Below are 19903 nucleotides of genomic sequence, written 5' to 3' on the forward strand. Positions count from 1 at the left end.
TCACTCGTATGTACACGAGCGGGCGTTTACGTGTATAACCGTTTTTACCCCGTCCTGTAGGCATCCATACTCCGCTCCTTTCGGGGACGTACATGCTGGGTACGTTCTTGTTTCCATAACCCACCGAACGCTGACATGGATTACCGGATCTTTAACGTGCGTATCTTCTGCTTGCGTCAGCTCAGTGTTGCGTATACACACGAAGGGGGTTCAGGCACTAAGCCGATCTGCACATGTTTTGACCTGGGAAATCGAAAAAATCTCCACTCTTTACCCACCAGCCGCCGTCACCGATATTCGAACCCGGGACCCTCAGATTGAAAGTCCAACGCTTTAACCATTCGGCTATTGCGCCCGTTCTTAACATGTATAAGATCGAACACAGTTAATAATAAAAGCATCTCAGTATTTTAAAACGCATATCGTGCATATATATGTACACACACACACACACACACACACACACACACATATATATACATACTACGTATATTATTATTTAATTATATCATATGACAATATACATTAATGTATATTGGATCAGCCCAGCATCTGAAATCTGCGTGAAAAATGTTTTCTCCGGGTTTGTCTTTCAAGCAGTTCACGTGGGAGCATGAGTTTCTGTGTTGTGTGATACGTTCAACAGTTTAACAAACTTTGACATGACAGTACGATTTAAACAACAACAGCAACAACAACAACAAAATAAAAACAAAATAGATTAATTGAGCATTGCTTCAGTCTTTCACGCACAAAAAGGTTGGGGTTTGGTTGTTTTTTAAAAGCTTTTGCCAAACTCAAAAGGAAAAGCCTTTCAACATGAAAACATTTTGTGTCGTCCCAAAATAACACCACATTGGCCATTTTGTTTTTATAACAGCATTGCCAGTGACTTGAACTGCAGCATTGCTTTTCGAAACTTGACTATTAGACGGTTGAGGCCCCGTCAAGGGCCTGTTCGTCGTCCGAGATCTATCAAACTATCAAACGACATCTGAAAAAACATAAACTGTAAGTTACTGTTCATTAATTAATTGAACTGTTCCTGTTATGTGCAGGGAAAAAAATGTCCACAACAATATTAGCTGTCACCACTTCGCACGCTTATCAGTCGACTTAACCACTGGCATAGATAGTTGTATCTTATAATCAGTCATTTAACTAATATATATATATATATATATATATATATATCAAATCCCATCATCACAAGAATGATCGTGTTTTGAATACGCTTGGAACTGAACAAAAGATTCAAAGACCTTTGTCACACCAATACGCTTGGAACTGAACAAAAGATTCAAAGACCTTTGTCACACCAATACGCTTGGAACTGAACAAAAGATTCAAAGACCTTTGTCACACCAATACGCTTGGAACTGAACAAAAGATTCAAAGACCTTTGTCACACCGACAAAGGGAAATCAGCAGATGTCAGCAAGGAACTCGGGAGTAGGAATGACGGTCAGAAACAGGACTGCTGAAAACTCAGTCATCCCTGCAACAGAAGGAACCGAGCTGGTCTCGTCTCCCCAGCTCCTCTCGTCAGTGGAACAAGTCAGTACTTTAGTGCCAACAATAACTCCCCTCAGCTGAAGCTGAGGATGAATTCCACTATGACCTTAGAGAGCCACTGTTCATCCCTGGTGACTTGAACGCCCGAGAAGGTGCCGATCACAACACCAGGACCTCGCTGTTTGGGTCACTGGGAGGGTGAACGAAATCGGGAAACGCCTGCTTGGGCTCTGTCATCAAGGTCTCTGCGTCAGAGACATATTTTGTATTTGTATTTCTCTTTTTATCACAACATTTCTCTTTGTGAAATTCGGCCTGCTCTTCCCAGGGAGAGCGCGTCGCTACACTACAGCGCCACCCTTTTTTTTTTTCTTTTTTTCCCCCCTGTGTGCAATTTTATTTGTTTTTCCTATCGAAGCGGATTTTTCTACAGAATTTTGCCAGAACAACCCTTTTGTTGCCAGGCCATCGCTGCGACACCTGTAGGCACCTGTGTGCTTCCAGCTTTGGGCTGCGGAGTCACATGCGCTGTCATCGCTGAGTGCACAGACCTTGTCATCGTCGGCTACCGACGGACTACCAAGAAGATGTATGTATGCATGAATTTATGCATGTATGTATGCATGTATGTATGTATGTACGTATGTATGTAGTGTGTGTACGTGCATGGATTGTGTGTGTACGTGTATGTTTGTACGTATGTGTGTGTGTGTGTGTGTGTGTGTGTGTGTGTGTGTGTGTGTGTAATTATCATCATCATCACCTTCATCAGTATCTCTGATCCCTAACAAAAACAACAACAACAACAACAAAAACAACAACAACAAAAAAACAAACAAACAAACACTCTCAACGTGCACAGTACTGTGCCACACATGACGTGACGTGAACCCCAAGCGCGCGCTCCCACCCCCAACCCCACACCCCCTTCCCCCGTCCATCCCTCACGTGGGATCCGCCCCCATGAAGAGCACCTGCCGGTCATCCTTCACGTGGTGGTCCGTCCTCGCGGGCCGTTTCCCCAGCTTCAGGAGGGCGTGTCGTCCAGGCCCAGGGGTGTTGGCGGCGGTCCGGGGTGACCCCTTGCCGACCCCCGCCTTCCTCCCCGAGGGAGCGGAGGAGGGTCCACGAGGAGGAGAAAGAGGAGGATGGGGCGGAGGGTGCGCCCAGAACTCGGCCTGAGGCTTGTGACGAGGGCGGGGGGTCAGGGGCAGGTGGCGGTCCCTGGTGGAGGCAGCTCCCGGCAGCACCTTCGTCACCGCCGCTGCTGCCCTGCCTGCAAGGAAGCAAAGAATGGGGCTCCAGGTGTTTTTTGGGTTTTTTTTTTTTTTTTTTGGGGGGGGGGGGGGGGGGGGGAGGGGGGTTAGTTGTCTTTCCTCTCTCTCTTTACCCTTCCTTGAACCCCCACCAACCCCAACCCCCGCCCCAGACCCTCTCTCTGTGTCTCTTTCTGTCTCTCTCTCTCTCTCTCTCTCTCTCTCTCTCTCTCTCCTGAACTTATTTGTGGGGGAAGGGCTGAATACGGATAAAAGGCCAGAATTACTTCCTTTCATGTGAGTTTAATAAAGGGGGTGGGGGTGGAGGGTGGTGGTGGGGAGGTACACGGACATAAGGCCAGATACATCCTTACTGCCAGTTTAAAAACTTGGGGGATTGGAGTTTGGGGTGGGGGGTTGATTCGAGTACAACACCCCTCCTCTTCTATGAACGTAGTATGGAGCTAGGGTTGTTATACGGGCAGGAGACTAGAATTGCTTCCCTCGTCTTTTCTGAGCTTAATATTGGGAGAGGGGGCGGGGCATGTACCTGGGTATAGGGCCAGATCTACTCCCCTCATGGTAATGACATGGGGTGTATATTGGCATAAGTGGCCAGAAATACTCCTGTGCGCCCCTGATATTGCGGGCGAGGGGTGGTGGGTAAATGGGCATACGACCAAATATTGCTCTACTCTTTAGTGAGCTTAGTAATGAGGGGGTGCACATGGGCATAAGGCCAAACTTACCCCACCCCCCTCCCTCCCTTCTTTGAGCTTAATATCGGGGGAGGGGGTGTGCATACGGGCACAAATCCAGATTCACTCCCCAGCCCCTACCGTGAGCCTAGTATTTGTATTTCTTTTTATCACAACAGATTTCTCTGTGTGAAATTCGGGCTGCTCTCCCCAGGGAGAGCGCGTCGCTACACTACAACGCCACCCTTTTTTTGTATTTTTTCCTGCATGCAGTTTTATTTGTTTTTCCTATCGATGTGGATTTTTCTACAGAATTTTGCCAGGAACAACCCTTTTGTTGCCGTGGGTTCTTTTACGTGCGCTAAGTGCATGCTGCACACGGGACCTCGGTTTATCGTTTCATCCGAATGACTAGCGTCCAGACCACCACTCAAGGTCTAGTGGAGGGGGAGAAAATATCGGCGGCTGAACCGTGATTCGAACCAGCGCGCTCAGATTCTCTCGCTTCCTAGGCGGACGCGTTACCTCTAGGCCATCACTACAGTATTAGAGAAGTGGATGGGGACTTGTGTGGAAGTAAGGTTAGAGTCACTCCCCTCCACCTCACACGGTGAGTGTGGACATAAGGTTAGAGTCACTCCCCTCCACCTCGCACGGTGAGTGTGGACGTAAGGTTAGAGTCACTCCCCTCCACCTCGCACGGTGAGTGTGAAACTAAGGTTAGAGTCACTCCCCTCCACCTCGCACGGTGAGCACTTGCCGTTTCTTATCCGTAGGCGGGGAGTTATTTTGCAACTTTACACCGGAGATTCACATTTTCACATTTCATTACTCTCTGGCCCCCAAGAAGAAAGGTGTTGAAGTTGGTTGGCAAGTAGTCTTTTACTTTTTGTGAACCCTGTATCTACTACTGCTACTACTACTACTACTACTACTGCTTGGACTAGTTCCTCATAATTATTTATATGGCGCCAACTCCCCATATGATATAGCAGCACGTGAAGACGTCAATACACGAGGGAAAAAAAAAACAAAAACAAAAAACAACCCTCATATATCTATACACACCAAACCATTGAACCATCACACCAAAAGTCACCACCCACAAAATTCGCAGCACACACACACACACACACACACACACACACACACACACACACAGAGAACACTGTACGGAGACTTCAACAGACTGGAGAGATAAAACACAACAAAATGTGTGTGTGTAGGGTGGGGGTTGGGGTGGCAAGACAGACACAGAGTAGACACCCACCCACAAGCACACACACACACACACACACACACACACACACACACACACAGTAAACACCCAACCATAAACACACAGACACACACAGACACACACACACACACACAGAGTAAACACCCAACCATAAACACACAGACACACACACACAGAGTAAACACCCAACCTTAAACACACAGACACACACACACAGAGTAAACACACAACCTTAAACACACACACACACACACACAGAGTAAACACCCAACCATAAACACACAGACACACACACACAGAGTAAACACACAACCACAAGCACACAGACACACTTTTTGGAGACTTCAACAGGCAGGAGAGGGAAAAAAACAAAAACAACAGAATAGAATATGTCTTTATTACCAAGTGTACCGAGGTCACAAGGGAATACACAACAGAATGTGTGCGGGGAGGGGGGTAAGGGGTGAATGGGGGGGGGGAGGGGAGAGACAGAGGGGTAAGGGCTGGGGGCTTCCGAGGAGGGGGTGGTGGTGGGTGAGGAAGAGACAAACAAACAAACAAGACCACAGTAGCATCGACAGAGAGAGAAGGAAACCAACACCACACCACATGGACCAGTAACTGACCCTCGCTATCCGCCTCGGGCACGTGCTCCAGGGAGCTGCAGGAGGTAGGGGGCCCGCTGTGGTCGCTGCACGTGGAGGTGGCGTAGTAGTTCTGCCTGAGGGGGGGCTGGACCGCCTGGCTGCTGCCACACCCCATCCTGTCCCGCCCTGTCCTGTCCTGTCCTGTCCCGCCCTGTCCTGTCCTGTCAGTCCGTCAGTCTGTCCGTCCGTCGGTCTGTCTGTCCACCCGCCACTGCTCTTCCTTGTGTGGCTGGCCTCTCTCTGCTTCCTCCACCTCACAGCCAGTGATCTGAAGACACCATAGTAATCTGAATGAATGAATGAATGATTTTTATTTTCTGAGGGTAATAGATTAAGCATACATGCTTTTTTTTTTCTTTTTCATCCAGCCCTCGGAAACAATTAATAAATAAACAACAGCAAAACGAAAAAACGAAAAAAAAGAGGGGAAAGTGAACAAGCAAGAGAAAAATCACGGAAATACGAGAAGAAGAAAAGGAGGTAGTTTCATAGCTAGGTGGAAAGAGACAGATAGACAAAGATAGACAGACGAGAGAGAGAGAGAGAGAGAGAGAGAGAGAGAGAGAGAGAGAGAGAGAGAGAGAGAGAGAGAGAGAGAGAGAGAGAGAGAGAGAGAGAGAGAGAGGATTGTTCCTATATTTGTTCATTTTACAATACACTGTGGTCTTCTTCTTCTTCTGCGTTCGTGGGCTGCTACTCCCACGTTCACTCGTATGTACACGAGAGGGCCTTCACGTATGTGACCGTTCTTACCCCGTCATGTAGGCAGCCATACTCCGCTTTCGGGGGTATACATGCTGGGTATGTTCTTGTTTCCATAACCCACCGAACGCTGACATGGATTACAGGATCTTTAACGTGCGTATTTGATCTTCTGCTTGCGTATAGAGACGAAGGGGGTTCAGGCACAAGCAGGTCTGCACATATGTTGACCTAGGAAATCGTAAAACTATCCACTTTTTACCCACCAGGCGCTGTCACCGTGATTCGAACCCGGGACCCTCAGATTGAAAGTCCAACGCTTTAACCACTGGGCTATTGCGCCCGTCTCACTGTGGTCTGAACACAGCTCACAGCGATCTGAATAGTACACAGTGATCTAAACATAGTACATAGTGATCTGAACATAGTACATGGTACATAGTACACGGTGATCTGAACATAATACACGGTGATCTGAACATAATACATAGTGATCTTAACACAGTACACAGTGACATGGACATAGTACACAGTGACATGGACATTGTACACAGTGACATAGTACACAGTGACATGGACATTGTACACAGTAACATAGTACACAGTGACATGGACATTGTACACAGTCACATAGTACACAGTGACATGGACATTGTACACAGTGACATGGACATTGTACACAGTCACATAGTACACAGTGACATGGACATTGTACACAGTGACATAGTACACAGTGACATGGACATTGTACACAATGACATAGTACACAGTGACATGGACATTGTACACAGTAACATAGTACACAGTGACATGGACATTGTACACAGTCACATAGTACACATTGACATGGACATTGTACACAGCGACATAGTACACAGTGACATGGACATTGTACACAGTGACATAGTACACAGTGACATGGACATTGTACACAGTGACATAGTACACAGTGACATGGACATTGTACACAGTGACATAGTACACAGTGACATGGACATTGTACACAGTGACATAGTACACAGTGACATGGACATTGTACACAGTGACATAGTACACAGTGACATGGACATTGTACACAGTGACATATACACAGTGACATGGACATTGTACACAGTCACATAGTACACAGTGACATGGACATTGTACACAGTAACATAGTACACAGTGACATGGACATTGTACACAGTCACATAGTACACATTGACATGGACATTGTACACAGTCACATAGTACACAGTGACATGGACATTGTACACAGTGACATAGTACACAGTGACATGGACATTGTACACAGTGACATAGTACACAGTGACATGGACATTGTACACAGTGACATAGTACACAGTGACATGGACATTGTACACAGTGACATAGTACACAGTGACATGGACACAGTTCATAGTGATCTGAACATAGTACACGGTGATCTGAACATAGTACACGGTGATCTGAACATAGTACACGGTGATCTGAACATAGTGCACAGTGACATGGACACAGTTCATAGTGATCTGAACAGAGTACTCACTGATCTGAACACAGCTATAATTATACCCATCCCGGCACCAGCCAGGCCCGAGAGATACACACACCGAAAAACTTTAAACAGCCCTCTCAGAGCTGCATCACCAGCCCCCGTCCCCCCTACCCCCACCCGCACCCCCTCTTCCACCTCGACAACAGGCCTATGATCATGGCGGGTCCAATCCACGAACTCCAACATACTCGGTCAGGAGAAATGGTCCACCTTTCACCCCTCCCCCTAATAAATTTGTCATATGTATTTTTGCTGGTGCTTTAGAGTGTATAGATCACGAAAAATCATATTAACATAAAAAAAATTTGGGACTCACTGTCCCTTCTGGCTTAATTTTGAAGGGTACCCATCTCAGGTACCGTGGCTGCTTTTCGTCGGTCCAAAACCTTCCAAAAGTTTGGTGGTCACCTGTGTCTTTGTTATTTGAACTACGAGAATTTCCGTTATGTTTTTGCTGACAGTAATGCCTTCTGCACAATATTCAATAATCACAACGACAATATATGCAATAAAGTGACCGCAGTGAAGCTACGTGTGTACCCACCGTCTGTCACACGTTGCGAAAAAAGCAGCCGTGGCACCTGAGATGGGTACCTCTTAACTCACTCAGTACGGCCAGTCCTCTCTTCTCCTCTACACAGACCCCTCGGATGTCCAGTAGGTGTCTCAAAGACCCAACATTTAGCTTCCGTCGTCAGAATTGTGGTATTCTTTGTCAACATTCACGTCTTCAGTATAAGAGCCTTCGCTTGCAATATTTTGATGATGGTAATTGGGGTGAAACGCTGTTAACGTCGTCTCTTTCGCCGTTCGTATGGAGAGAGTTAAAATTAAGCCAGAAGGGGCAGTGAGTCCCAAGATTTTTGATGTTACCATGATTTTTCGTGATCTATATATTCTAAAGCACCAAAAAATACATATGACAAATTTATAAGGGGGTGGGGAGTGGGGGGGGGGGGGTGAAAGGTGGACTAACACCTTGATTGTTAACAACTGCACCACGGTGGCTGCTGCCAACTGTGAAACTAGATCTTTATCAAGGTAACTCATCTGGTCGCTGTAGTCACTCCATACGGTAGTCCCACCTACACGATGACATCCGACCGAGATTATTCGTCATATTTAAGTCGAAACTCAAACCATACCTGTTACAGAAAACGGTCCTCTTTACCAGAAAGGATTCACTGCAAACTGAGTGCTGTGAATGAACAGTTTTCACAATAACACGAATTCACTTCTCTGTCCCTCAACCCCCTCCACAGCGACCCATCTCCTTCCCGAGTCTTTTTTCATTTGACATGATCGCAAAGTCACTTTTTAAATTGAACGAAAGCCGAGCAACACTTCAAATGGCAGACACAACCTTTTAGATGAAAGCTAACGCACACACACACACACACACACACACACACACACACACACACACACACACACACACACATATATATATATATATATATATATATATATATATATATGTATGGTACCATAACCCACGTGGAACTGCTCTCTCAAGAAATCGATAATGTTCCTGCCAGCTTTCACTTGGTGTGATCATCATTTGGTCACGATTTTCTTTCTCCTGTATGTTAGGAAACACTGCAGGGCTCTCTCTCTCTCTCTCTCTCTCTCTCTCTCTCTCTCTCTGTGTGTGTGTGTGTGTGTGTGTGTGTGCGCGTGTGTGTGTCTGTGTGCAATATGTACAGTTCTTTGTTAACAATAAAAGCACGATATGAAAAGAGCATTTCTCCGTTTCTCTTTCTGTCCTGCTCTCTCTCTCTCTCTCTCTCTCTCTCCCTCTCTCTCGTCTACTTCCCCCGCCCCGCCCCGTTCCCCCGCCCCCCCTCTCTCTCTAATATCTCTAATATTGCCATTGCCAGACCTTTATGATGTCAGACAAATGATGCCATTGTGTTATTAGCAAAATGTCAGAGTATTGTATCGAATATGTGGTATTTTGTCTGTTGTTCTGAACGAAAAAGGGGGGAAAAACTAACCACACAACAAGACAGCCTTTAGCCTCATCATTACAAAAAAAAAAGAAAAAGAAAAAAGAAAAAAAGAGTATATAAATAACCAGTTGTATAATAAGCAGATAAGTAAATAAACAAAATGAATCATTATTTCCCACACTCACTTGTCATGTGTGTGCAGACATACAACGTGAAGCGTGCGGTCAAGCGCGTTTATGTATGTGTGAGTGAGTGAGTAAGTGTGTGTGTGTGTGTGTGTGTGTGTGTGTGTGTGTGTGTGTGTGTGTGTGTGTGTGTGAGTTTGTGTGTGTGTGTGTTGTGTGTTGTGGTGTGTGTGTGAGTGTGAGTGTGAGTTTTTTTGTGTGTGTTGTGTGTTGTGGTGTGTGTGTGTGAGAGTGAGTGTGTGTGTGTGTGTGTGTGTGTGTGTGTGTGTATGTGTGTGTGTGCGAGCGTGTGTGTGTGTGTGTGTGTGTGTTTGTATGTTTGCACGCGCGCGTGTGTATGTGTGTGTGTGCGCGCACATGTGTTTGTGTGTATGTGCCAGTGTGCATGTGTGTGTTTGCATGAATGCGTGCGTGTTTGTGTTTGTATGCATATAGCATGCATGTGTAAGAGAGAGAGAGAGAGAGAGAGAGAGAGAGAGAGAGAGAGAGAGAGAGAGAGAGAGAGAGAGAGAGAGAGAGAGTTTCAAGAAGATAGATGTCGAACCATGGTTAAAATAAAGATGAAAAGTAGGCTAAATCCCGGAACGGTTTATGATTGGAGTCCACCCCCCACCTTGCACAACGAAACCTTGACCACATCAAGACACGAACCTTCAACACCAGGACATGAAGGGCTGGTCTTACCTACAACCAGTTTGCCTGACATTAATCTACAATTTAACGTGAAGCACTAGCTTTGCGTGACTTTAGCTTGCCGCGGCCACAGTGCAATGACTGGAGCCAGCTAATGTATAAACTTCGCTGACATATAGGTGCAGAGACATATGCGCGCTCGCTTACACACACACACACACACACACACACACACACACACACACACACACACACACACACGTGCCCCTCCAACTCACGTGTTTGTTGTTTTTGTTCCTGCCGTCACTTCACATCCACGAAGAAAATGGAGGATAGCAATCACAGACAGCAGCTACAACAGGACGCACGTGCACACCTGTTGATGACGATGACAACGTTGCTTTCTCCTTTCGCAAGCACATGGAACACCCGCTGCTATATTTTCACAAAATTGCTCTCTCTCTCTCTCTTCCCTCTCTCTCTCTCTCTCTCTCTCTCTCTGTCTGTCTCTCTTCGCGAGTCCACTACACTGTCACTCAAATTTGGTCGATGATATTTGACTGTGCTGTATGTGTATGAATGATTGAAGCGACAAAGTCAGACACAGTGCGGCGGGTGTTACGAACGACAAAAATCACATTCCTCTTCCCCCCCCCCCCCCTGCCCCCCACCTACGCCCCCCCCTCCACCCGCCCCGCCCCCCGCACCCCCTCCTGCTCCCCACACCCCCATTCGTTTTGCTGCACCCGGCGAAATTTTTTACACTTGATTAAAAAAGAAGAAGAAGAAGAAGAAGAAGAAGAAGAAGAAGAAGAAGAAGAAGAAGAAGAAGAAGAAAAGCAACAAAACCGCAGCAACAAGACTAGCAAAACCAAAAAGCCAAGTATGGTATTGATGAATATTGTCCACTTTTATGCACCAACAGCAACAAATAGAATGTCTTCTTCTCGTGTTGATTTGATGTTTCTGTTCCTCTCTCCCAAGCGCTTTGATTTGTCTCTGCACAAGATTCAGCGCTATATAAATACCATTATTGTTGTTATTATTATTATTATTATTATTATTATTATTATTCCCTGATCTGATGTATGGTACATTTTTCACACGAGTTGTCCCCATAATTGTATTGTATAACTGACGTACTTCTTTGAAAAAAAAAAAGCATCATTAATGGACTAAAATGGTCTGTATGAAAACTAAAACTTGGACGATGCTGTCGAATATCACCACACCAAAAGGAAAGAAAACTGAAAGATTCTCACAACTGTGACACAACACTATACACCCCGCACTCCCACCCCCACCCTCTTTCACTCGCGACTATGTGATTATTGTCGTCAGTTGGGGTAGTAGTAGGTGGTGTCCTGCGTATAATTATATTGAACCAGAACAGAACTGAACACTATCGAAGTGAACTCAGCAGCAGTGCAGGGTCTCCTTTTGTGTGTGGTCTCTCGGCGACCCAGGATCGATAGTTCCCCGTGGATTGCCGACGATAAGACTGTAGCAGACGAACCTAGAGTGTGACTGTGTATTGATGAGAGACTCGAGTGGGAGCGGGTGTTACGCCACTGAAACGGTGCATATAATAGCATAGAAGAAGAAAAAGCTACCCCCCACCTTCCTATCCTGACACATAGGAAGGTCAGGAATCTTTCAAACCTTAAAAACCAAACCTCTGGGACCGTGAGATCAATCTCTCAACCTGGGAAGTGACAGCCAGAGACCGCGACCAAAAGAGACTAGTGTCCTCAAAGGGGCTGAACATCGTTGAGACAAACAAACGGCTCTTCGGAGCAAACTAGAGATATGTAAAACACGGGGCTGTTGCCCAAGACTCTCTTCCAAGCAGTGTGTGAGGACGAGTTGTGGTCATCTTGGATGTGTCTCCATTCCCACCCTGGTGACCCATTCCAGCAAACGATTCAAGTCTGCTTCTTTTTCTCACAAGTTGTGCCCTCGAGAGACTCAAAGAAGAAGCTGTTGATGATTTTGTTTTCGGATCATTGGGAGTTGGCGAGATTCAGGTAGAGGGTGGGGCGGAGGGTGGGAATGGTAATCGGGTGGGTGCTGGGGAGGGAACAAGGGGAAGTGCGTAGATGGGTATGACTGCATGCTGAGCGAAGATGAAATGCAGAGTGTAAGGGGTTAGGAGGGTGGAGGGGAGGGGGGGAGGGGGGGGGGTGCTTTAAAAACGTATCATGTTGTTTTGGCCTTCATTACTGGCAGATGATTCAGTTTGTGCGCGCGCGCGCGCATGTGTGTGTGTGTTTTGTTCTTGGTGGTGGTGTTGTATTGATCAGGAACTGAAAGACATTGAAACAAATCACACCGCCGTTTGCTGAATTCCAAATTCAATAAAGCATGCCAAATGTTACTGAATGAATAAAGGACAGACTGACGTGGTGTACACTGAACTCGTTTACAACTTTCCGGGCTGGGGTATCCGTCCAAAATAAAATACTAAATCAAAACGCCAGGAGGAAAGTGGAAGAGGGTTGGGGGGGGGGGGGGGGGGGGGGGGGGGGGGGGGGGGGGGGGGCGTAAACCTGATGGTAAGGGGGTCCACTAGACTGACCTTTCACCGGCGATGCACGAGCTCCTGTTTGTCTTGTCAGGGATGTCGCGCGTGCAACGGGTGGTTCCGTTTGTGGCTTTTCATGTTGCGTTGCCTTGACAACAACAGTTCTTTCCTTTATCACGTCAGTGTGTTGTCGGGTGCAGCGTAAATGGATACCCGTGGAAAGACACTAATCAGCTTCTTGGCAGTTCCTGCTTGCTGCGTGCCTACTGTTCCTTCATACTGGAAAGGAGCGCGCGCGCGTGAATATATATATATAATTATGTGTGTGTGTGTGTGTGTGTGTGTGTGCGCGCGCGTGCGTGTGCGCGCGTGTGTGTGTGTGTGTGCGTACAAGTCACTTTAGTAAACAGACGATGATTGATGATCATCGCGAACATCAAACGTGCACACACACACACACACACACATACACACACACACACACAGGGGGGTGGGTGGGGGGAGGGGGGTAGAGAGAGAACATCAAGACATCTAAGGAAACCAAAGCACGTTGAATATCTCTTCACACACACACACACACACACACACACACACACACACGAAAACAAAAACAAACATGTTGATAAAGGCAAAGGCAAAGCTGATTTATTTGCAGAATAAAATAAGAACTCCATTTACCACAACAACTGTATACGAAAACAATCGTCAGTTACACCTACGGATTACTTGTGATTTTGTCTCTGCAAGTTCTGTTAGAAAGTTTATTTTTACCTGAACAAGTCACTGGCTTTTTAAAATTTCATCGAAACAACATTTGCAGTAAACAGATGATGTGTACTTGTTTTGATAAATATGTATATATATATATATATATATGTATATATACTGAACACTTTAATGTCAATAGCTTTACAGCCCTAATGACATGGGGGTTCATAATACAAATGACAACATGCATCAATAGTAATAATACTGATGAGAACCAAAGCCAAAATGAAATCAATCAATCTGTGCAACAAAAGTATATATATATATATATATATATATATATATATATAGAGAGAGAGAGAGAGAGAGAGAGAGAGAGAAAAGAAAAGAAACACATCAATCTGTCAAATATTCCAAATTTTCGGAGCGATCACGCTCCTTCCTCAAGGGATAAGTTGTTTACATGTTACCAGGGTCACTCTTACGCAGCTATTATGACGCAAGCACGCCATGACGTACATGTTGTGATGCAATTTCACAATGCCAGGTTTCGCCCAAAGCCTAAAGAATTGCAATTGTCTATTTTCTTCTACTGTCAAAAAATAAGTTCCTTAAAACCTAACTTACTGAATAACTCAATCAACAGTAGAGAAATATATATATATATATATATATATATATATATATATATATATATATATATAGAGAGAGAGAGAGAGAGAGAGAGAGAGAGAGTTGCTCTTTAGAACAGGAAAAAAAATTCTGTTCTAAAGAGCAACTGTTGTTTGGAGTAATGATAATAATAATAATGGATACTTATATAGCACACTATCCAGAAATCTGCTCAAGGTGCTTTACAAAAACGCTTTGTTAACATAAAACATTACATCTATGTTACATACACACACCAAAATGTGACTACACACACACACACACACACACACACACACACGCACGCACGCATGCACGCACGCACGCACACACACACACACACACACACACACTGCATACATACATTTTAACATAGATGTGTATCTAACAGCTACCCTAACACATACGCACACATAGGCAGGCACAAACTTACATAAACACACGCACACACAATACACATTCATATACATGCATGTAGTTATGTACACATACATATGTATACACACATAGTCCAGCACAGCTAACGCAAAGGAAGTGGACCTGCCACAATTGAACTTATTGCTGAGGGAAAAGGTGAGTTTTGAGACGAGATTTAAAAGATGCGAGGGAATCAGAATGACGGAGGTTATCAGGGAGCTTGTTCCACGTCTTTGGCGATTGAAAAAGAAAACGATCTGTGTCCATAGGTCTTACTTCTGACGTGAGTACACACAGACAAAATGGAAATAAGTGTGTCGGGACCACCAACGTAGCCCTTGACCAATCAGAAATAGACGAATCGACAACAGGAACTTCGGGATGACACCCCCAACACCCCACACTAATGAATGATATCTCATGTTGGAGATACCAGCCTAGGGTGTCCTGTTGTCAGCACTCGTCACTCCTCTTTTGGTCCGTCACGGTATCTGGAGCGAAGGAGAGGAAGGGGAATCAAACTTCCGGTTTCACGTTTTCCTCGCACTGCAGACACAGAATCTTGACCGGGGAGTCACGCCTGGAAAAGCACCGGCGGTTTTGACCCCACCACAGCTGGCTCACACTCTCTCTTGGTGGTATGCGATGACGGACGCAATAGCCGAGTGGTTAAAGCGTTGGACTGTCAATCTGAGGGTCCCGGGTTCGAATCACGGTGATGGCGCCTGGTGGGTAAAGGGTGGAGATTTTTACGATCGCCCAGGTCAACATATGTGCAGACCTGCTAGTGCCTTAACCCCCTTCGTGTGTATATGCAAACAGAAGATCGAATACGCACGTTAAAGATCCTGTAATCCATGTCAGCGTTCGGTGGGTTATGGAAACAAGAACATACCCAGCATGCACACCCCCGAAAACGGAGTATGGCTGCCTACATGGCGGGGTAAAAACGGTCATACACGTAAAAGCCCACTCGTGTGCAAACGAGTGAACGTGGGAGTTGCAGCCCACGAACGCAGAAGAAGAAGAAGAAGGTGGTATGTCAGGGCAGGCCCCCCCCCCCCTCTCAATCCACGCCCTTGGTCAATATTAACCTATTCAACCCCGAGGAGCTTACAGCCTCGGCCGAGGCTTCCATACCTTTCTTGATGTGGGGAAAAATGATACAGAAAATATGCTGTTTTTTTCTACAAATTATGCGGGGGCATGCCTGGAAACACCGTAGAAATTAGTTCCTTTTCGTTATGATTCGTGCATAATATGTAGGAATGTGAACGTTTTAACTCTTTCCATACGAACGGCGAAAGAGACGACGTTAACAGCGTTTCACCCCAATTACCATCATCAAAATATTGCAAGCGGAAGGCTCTTATACTGAAGAGGTGAATGTTGACAAAGAATACCACAATTCTGACGACGGAAGCTAAAGGTTGGGTCATTCAGACACCCACTGGACATCCGAGGGGTCTGTGTAGAGGAGAAGAGAGGACTGGCCGTACTGAGTGAGTTAATGGGACAAATTTACACGCCAGAACAATGCTCAGACGAAAGGCTCAATGAGTTCACTCCAGTCCCCCTTTTCCTGAAAATGCATGTTATGACTAGCAATATTTTGTTCGTTTAAAATCTAGACAAACCTTGAAGGGTTTATGGCGTGGGGGTGGGGGGTGGAAGGTGGGGTGCAGAATCAGAACGACTACACCCCGTGTCCACAAAGACCCCATGGGAGTTATTTCGGGGTCAGTAATACTGGTCAAAGGGTTATGTGGGACTGGCCCTGAACACACTCCATTCGTGTTGGTGTGGTGTTCAATCTGTTACTGCGGCTGAATGTATGGAGTTGGAAAAGATACCAGCCTGGGTTCTGGACTGGTGAACACCGTGTTTGGGGCTGCCCTAAATGAACACACGCACGCACGCATACACACACACACACGCACGCGCGCGAGCGTGCACGCAAGCAAACAGACAGACAGAAAGACAGGCAAACAGAATGACATATAGACAGACCACACACACACACACACGAATGACAGACATACCCCCCCCCCCCCCGCCCCAACACACACACACACACTCCACGTCCATCAATGCAAACTGCGCCGAATCCGCCGTCCACAAGGTTGCCCAATGATGACCTCTTCGTTTCTTTTAACCTGCAAACCGAAACAGCGATAGGTTCAACACAGCGCCAACAGAGTTTCACAGCCTACAACCCACCATGCACCCGTTACTTCAAACTGTATGGAAATCAACTCGGCGCAAACCGTTATCGAAAGAACACGCTGTCTTGAGCGTCGTGTCAATGTACGGCACGTTTCGCTGAAATAAGGTGGATGGTTTCACTCTATGCTGCCTGTATAATTTTCACTCTGCTACTACTGCTACTGCTACAACAATTACTACTACTAATGAAGAAGAAGAAGATAATTATTATAATAATAAGAATAATGAAAATATAATAATAAATGATTGTAATCAATATGCGGTTTATTTCCTTGACCTTGATTCACCATGAATCGATGATTAATGTCGAGTCAAAAAAACAAAACAAATAACAAATATGTAAACAAACACACACACACACACACACAAAATAAAGAAAACAACCACTGCTGATGAGCCCGCTTTGAACAGTTGTTTTCCATTCTGAAGATGACCTGTTCTACATGGTTCACAAGAAGTTAAGAACCACTCTGGAATTTGCACAGTTTTCTTGTTGGGGGCAAGGTAAAATGATGCAGATTTCCAGCAGACAGCTGTGTGTGTGTGTGTGTGTGTGTGTGTGTGTGGCCAGTGTGATGAGTACCACTCAAAACCAAAAGTGCTTGCTTTCTTGCAACACACATCTTTTTTTTTGCAAGCTGACCATGGCGCAGACACGCAATTTGTAAATTTAATGACACGTTAAACGATATGCTGCTTGTATAATTCAAAACATCTTTCGATTAATCAAAAACAACAACAACAACAACCAAAAAACCCAAAAAACAAACAAAAACAACAACAAAAACAAACAAACAAACACCAACAACAACACTTGATGAAAACAAACGCGCTTTTATGAAGCGGTCCTTTAATTTTCTGTGAAGTTTGTTGTTTCGAGATTACTCCTGTACTGTTGTGAAGAATACGCCTGTTCTGTCTTGAAGATCATTTCTGTTCCAGCTTGAAGAATATACCTACTCATTTTTCTTCCTTTTCTTCTTCGTCCATTCGCAGTGTGTGTGTGTGTGTGTGTGTGTGTGTGTGTGTGATATGCACGTCTCCTGACAAGGTTCACCTTCGCGGTCTGTCCGACCCTCAGGGGTCAAGGTCAGGGTCTGGCGCGGACGGAAGAGCGGGCCCCTCATCTGTTCGGGCAGAGGATGACCACAGCTACACACCAGTGACCAGTTGATCAGCATGCCTGCCACGAAACAACACGGACCCGGCACTAGTGTCACGTGTTAGGACGAAACAACCAAACCAAACAAAACAACACAGCTATCAACAAAATGAACAAACAGAAAAATAAATTGTAGAATATTCACCCCTCCAATGAAATGACCGAACAGAAAAATACATTGTGGAAAAGTCACCCCTCCAAAGAAATGACCGAACAGGAAAAAGTACATTGTGGAAAAAGTCATCCAATGAACTAACAGAAAAATACATTGTGGAAAAAGTCACTCCTCCAACGAAATGACCGAACAGTAAAAAAAAAAAGTACATTGTGGATAAAGTTTTCCAATGAACTAACAGAAAAATACATTGTGGAAAAAGTCACCCCCTCCAATACATTGTGGAAAAAGTTACCCCCTCCAATACACTGTGGAAAAAGTCACCCATCCAATGAAATGAACGAACACAAAAATACATTGTTAGAAAAGCCCCCCCCCCCCCCCCCTCCCCCACACCATATCCCCCTCCCACCAAAATGAACGTGAGGCGAACAGTGGAGTGTGACCTCAGACTCATCGACATAATAATATGATAGGCTGAACAGCAAACTAACTGAGGACTGGGGACGACGGAGCGCACATGCACATTCACAAATATAATACACACACTAGAGCACGAAAAACCCAGACAGTGTAACAATTGTAAAACATTAAAGAGGAGAGAAGAACACACACACACACACACACAACAAAAAAACACAAAACAACAACAACAAAAAGTGTACATCGGTATGAAAACACTCAAAATTCGAATAACACAGGAAATATTCCCAGTCAGGTGATGCTAACAGATAAATAGATACAAACATGATTAGGAAAATTTGTTTATGAATGCTGTTGCAATTTATTGCATTTATTGTTTAATCAATTGTGTATTTTTCATTCATTCATTCATTTACCATTGCACTTGTGTCTTATAAACCTTATGGTTTCATGACAATAAAATCTATTCTGTTCTATTCAGACAGAATTGTGGGAGAAAGGTTATGAATGTGAGAGAGTCGACAGGGAGACCAAAACTTCCATCTTCCATTCCCCCCAAAATGGAAGAATAATGCACACTCTCCCCCATCCCTATTCAGTATCACACATGAACATGCAAAACAGACTGGTTTTCTATGTCTGTTGTGTCTATTTTGAGTATCATTGTTAATAAAGACGGGCGCAATAGCCGAGTGGTTAAAGCGTTGGACTGTCAATCTGAGGGTCCCGGGTTCGAATCACGGTGACGGCGCCTGGCGGGTAAAGGGTGGAGATTTTTACGATCTCCCAGGTCAACATATGTGCAGACCTGCTAGTGCCTGAACCCCCTTCGTGTGTATATGCAAGCAGAAGATCAAATACGCACGTTAACGATCCTGTAATCCATGTCAGCGTTCGGTGGGTTATGGAAACAAGAACATACCCAGCATGCACACCCCCGAAAACGGAGTATGGCTGCCTACATGGCGGGGTAAAAACGGTCATACACGTAAAAGCCCACTCGTGTGCATACGAGTGAACGCAGAAGAAGAAGAAGAAGAAGAAGATTGTTAATAAAATGACTAAATAAATAAATAAATAAATAGGTTGAGGATGGTGGACCGTGGAGCGCCTTGACTGCCTCTTGCGTCTATCGAAGGGGACGCATCTACGCCAACCAAGATGAAACAAATAACATTGATCTTTGTTGCTGCCACCACAGCCAGCCACACATGTCCTTATAACAGGGCTGAAAATCTTTAAAATACTGACATGAACAAAACCCCACCTGGAACAGAGAATCAGGCGCACGTGCTGTCATACTCATGTGCAT

General features: G+C 45.2%; 1 protein-coding gene across 1 annotated transcript; it reads right to left on the minus strand.

Moving 5' to 3' along the window:
* Positions 1 to 2459: 2459 nt before the first annotated feature.
* On the minus strand, positions 2460 to 5471 carry LOC143288750 (uncharacterized). The gene is made up of 2 exons (XM_076597376.1): positions 5336 to 5471; positions 2460 to 2791 (listed from the first exon to the last, which is right to left on the minus strand). The coding sequence occupies exons 1-2, from the start codon at positions 5469 to 5471 to the stop codon at positions 2460 to 2462; spliced, it is 468 nt and encodes a 155-aa protein (XP_076453491.1).
* Positions 5472 to 19903: the final 14432 nt, after the last annotated feature.

This window comes from Babylonia areolata, chromosome 13, assembly GCF_041734735.1.
Source record: "Babylonia areolata isolate BAREFJ2019XMU chromosome 13, ASM4173473v1, whole genome shotgun sequence".
In the NCBI taxonomy this organism is placed as follows: Eukaryota; Metazoa; Mollusca; class Gastropoda; order Neogastropoda; family Buccinidae; genus Babylonia; species Babylonia areolata.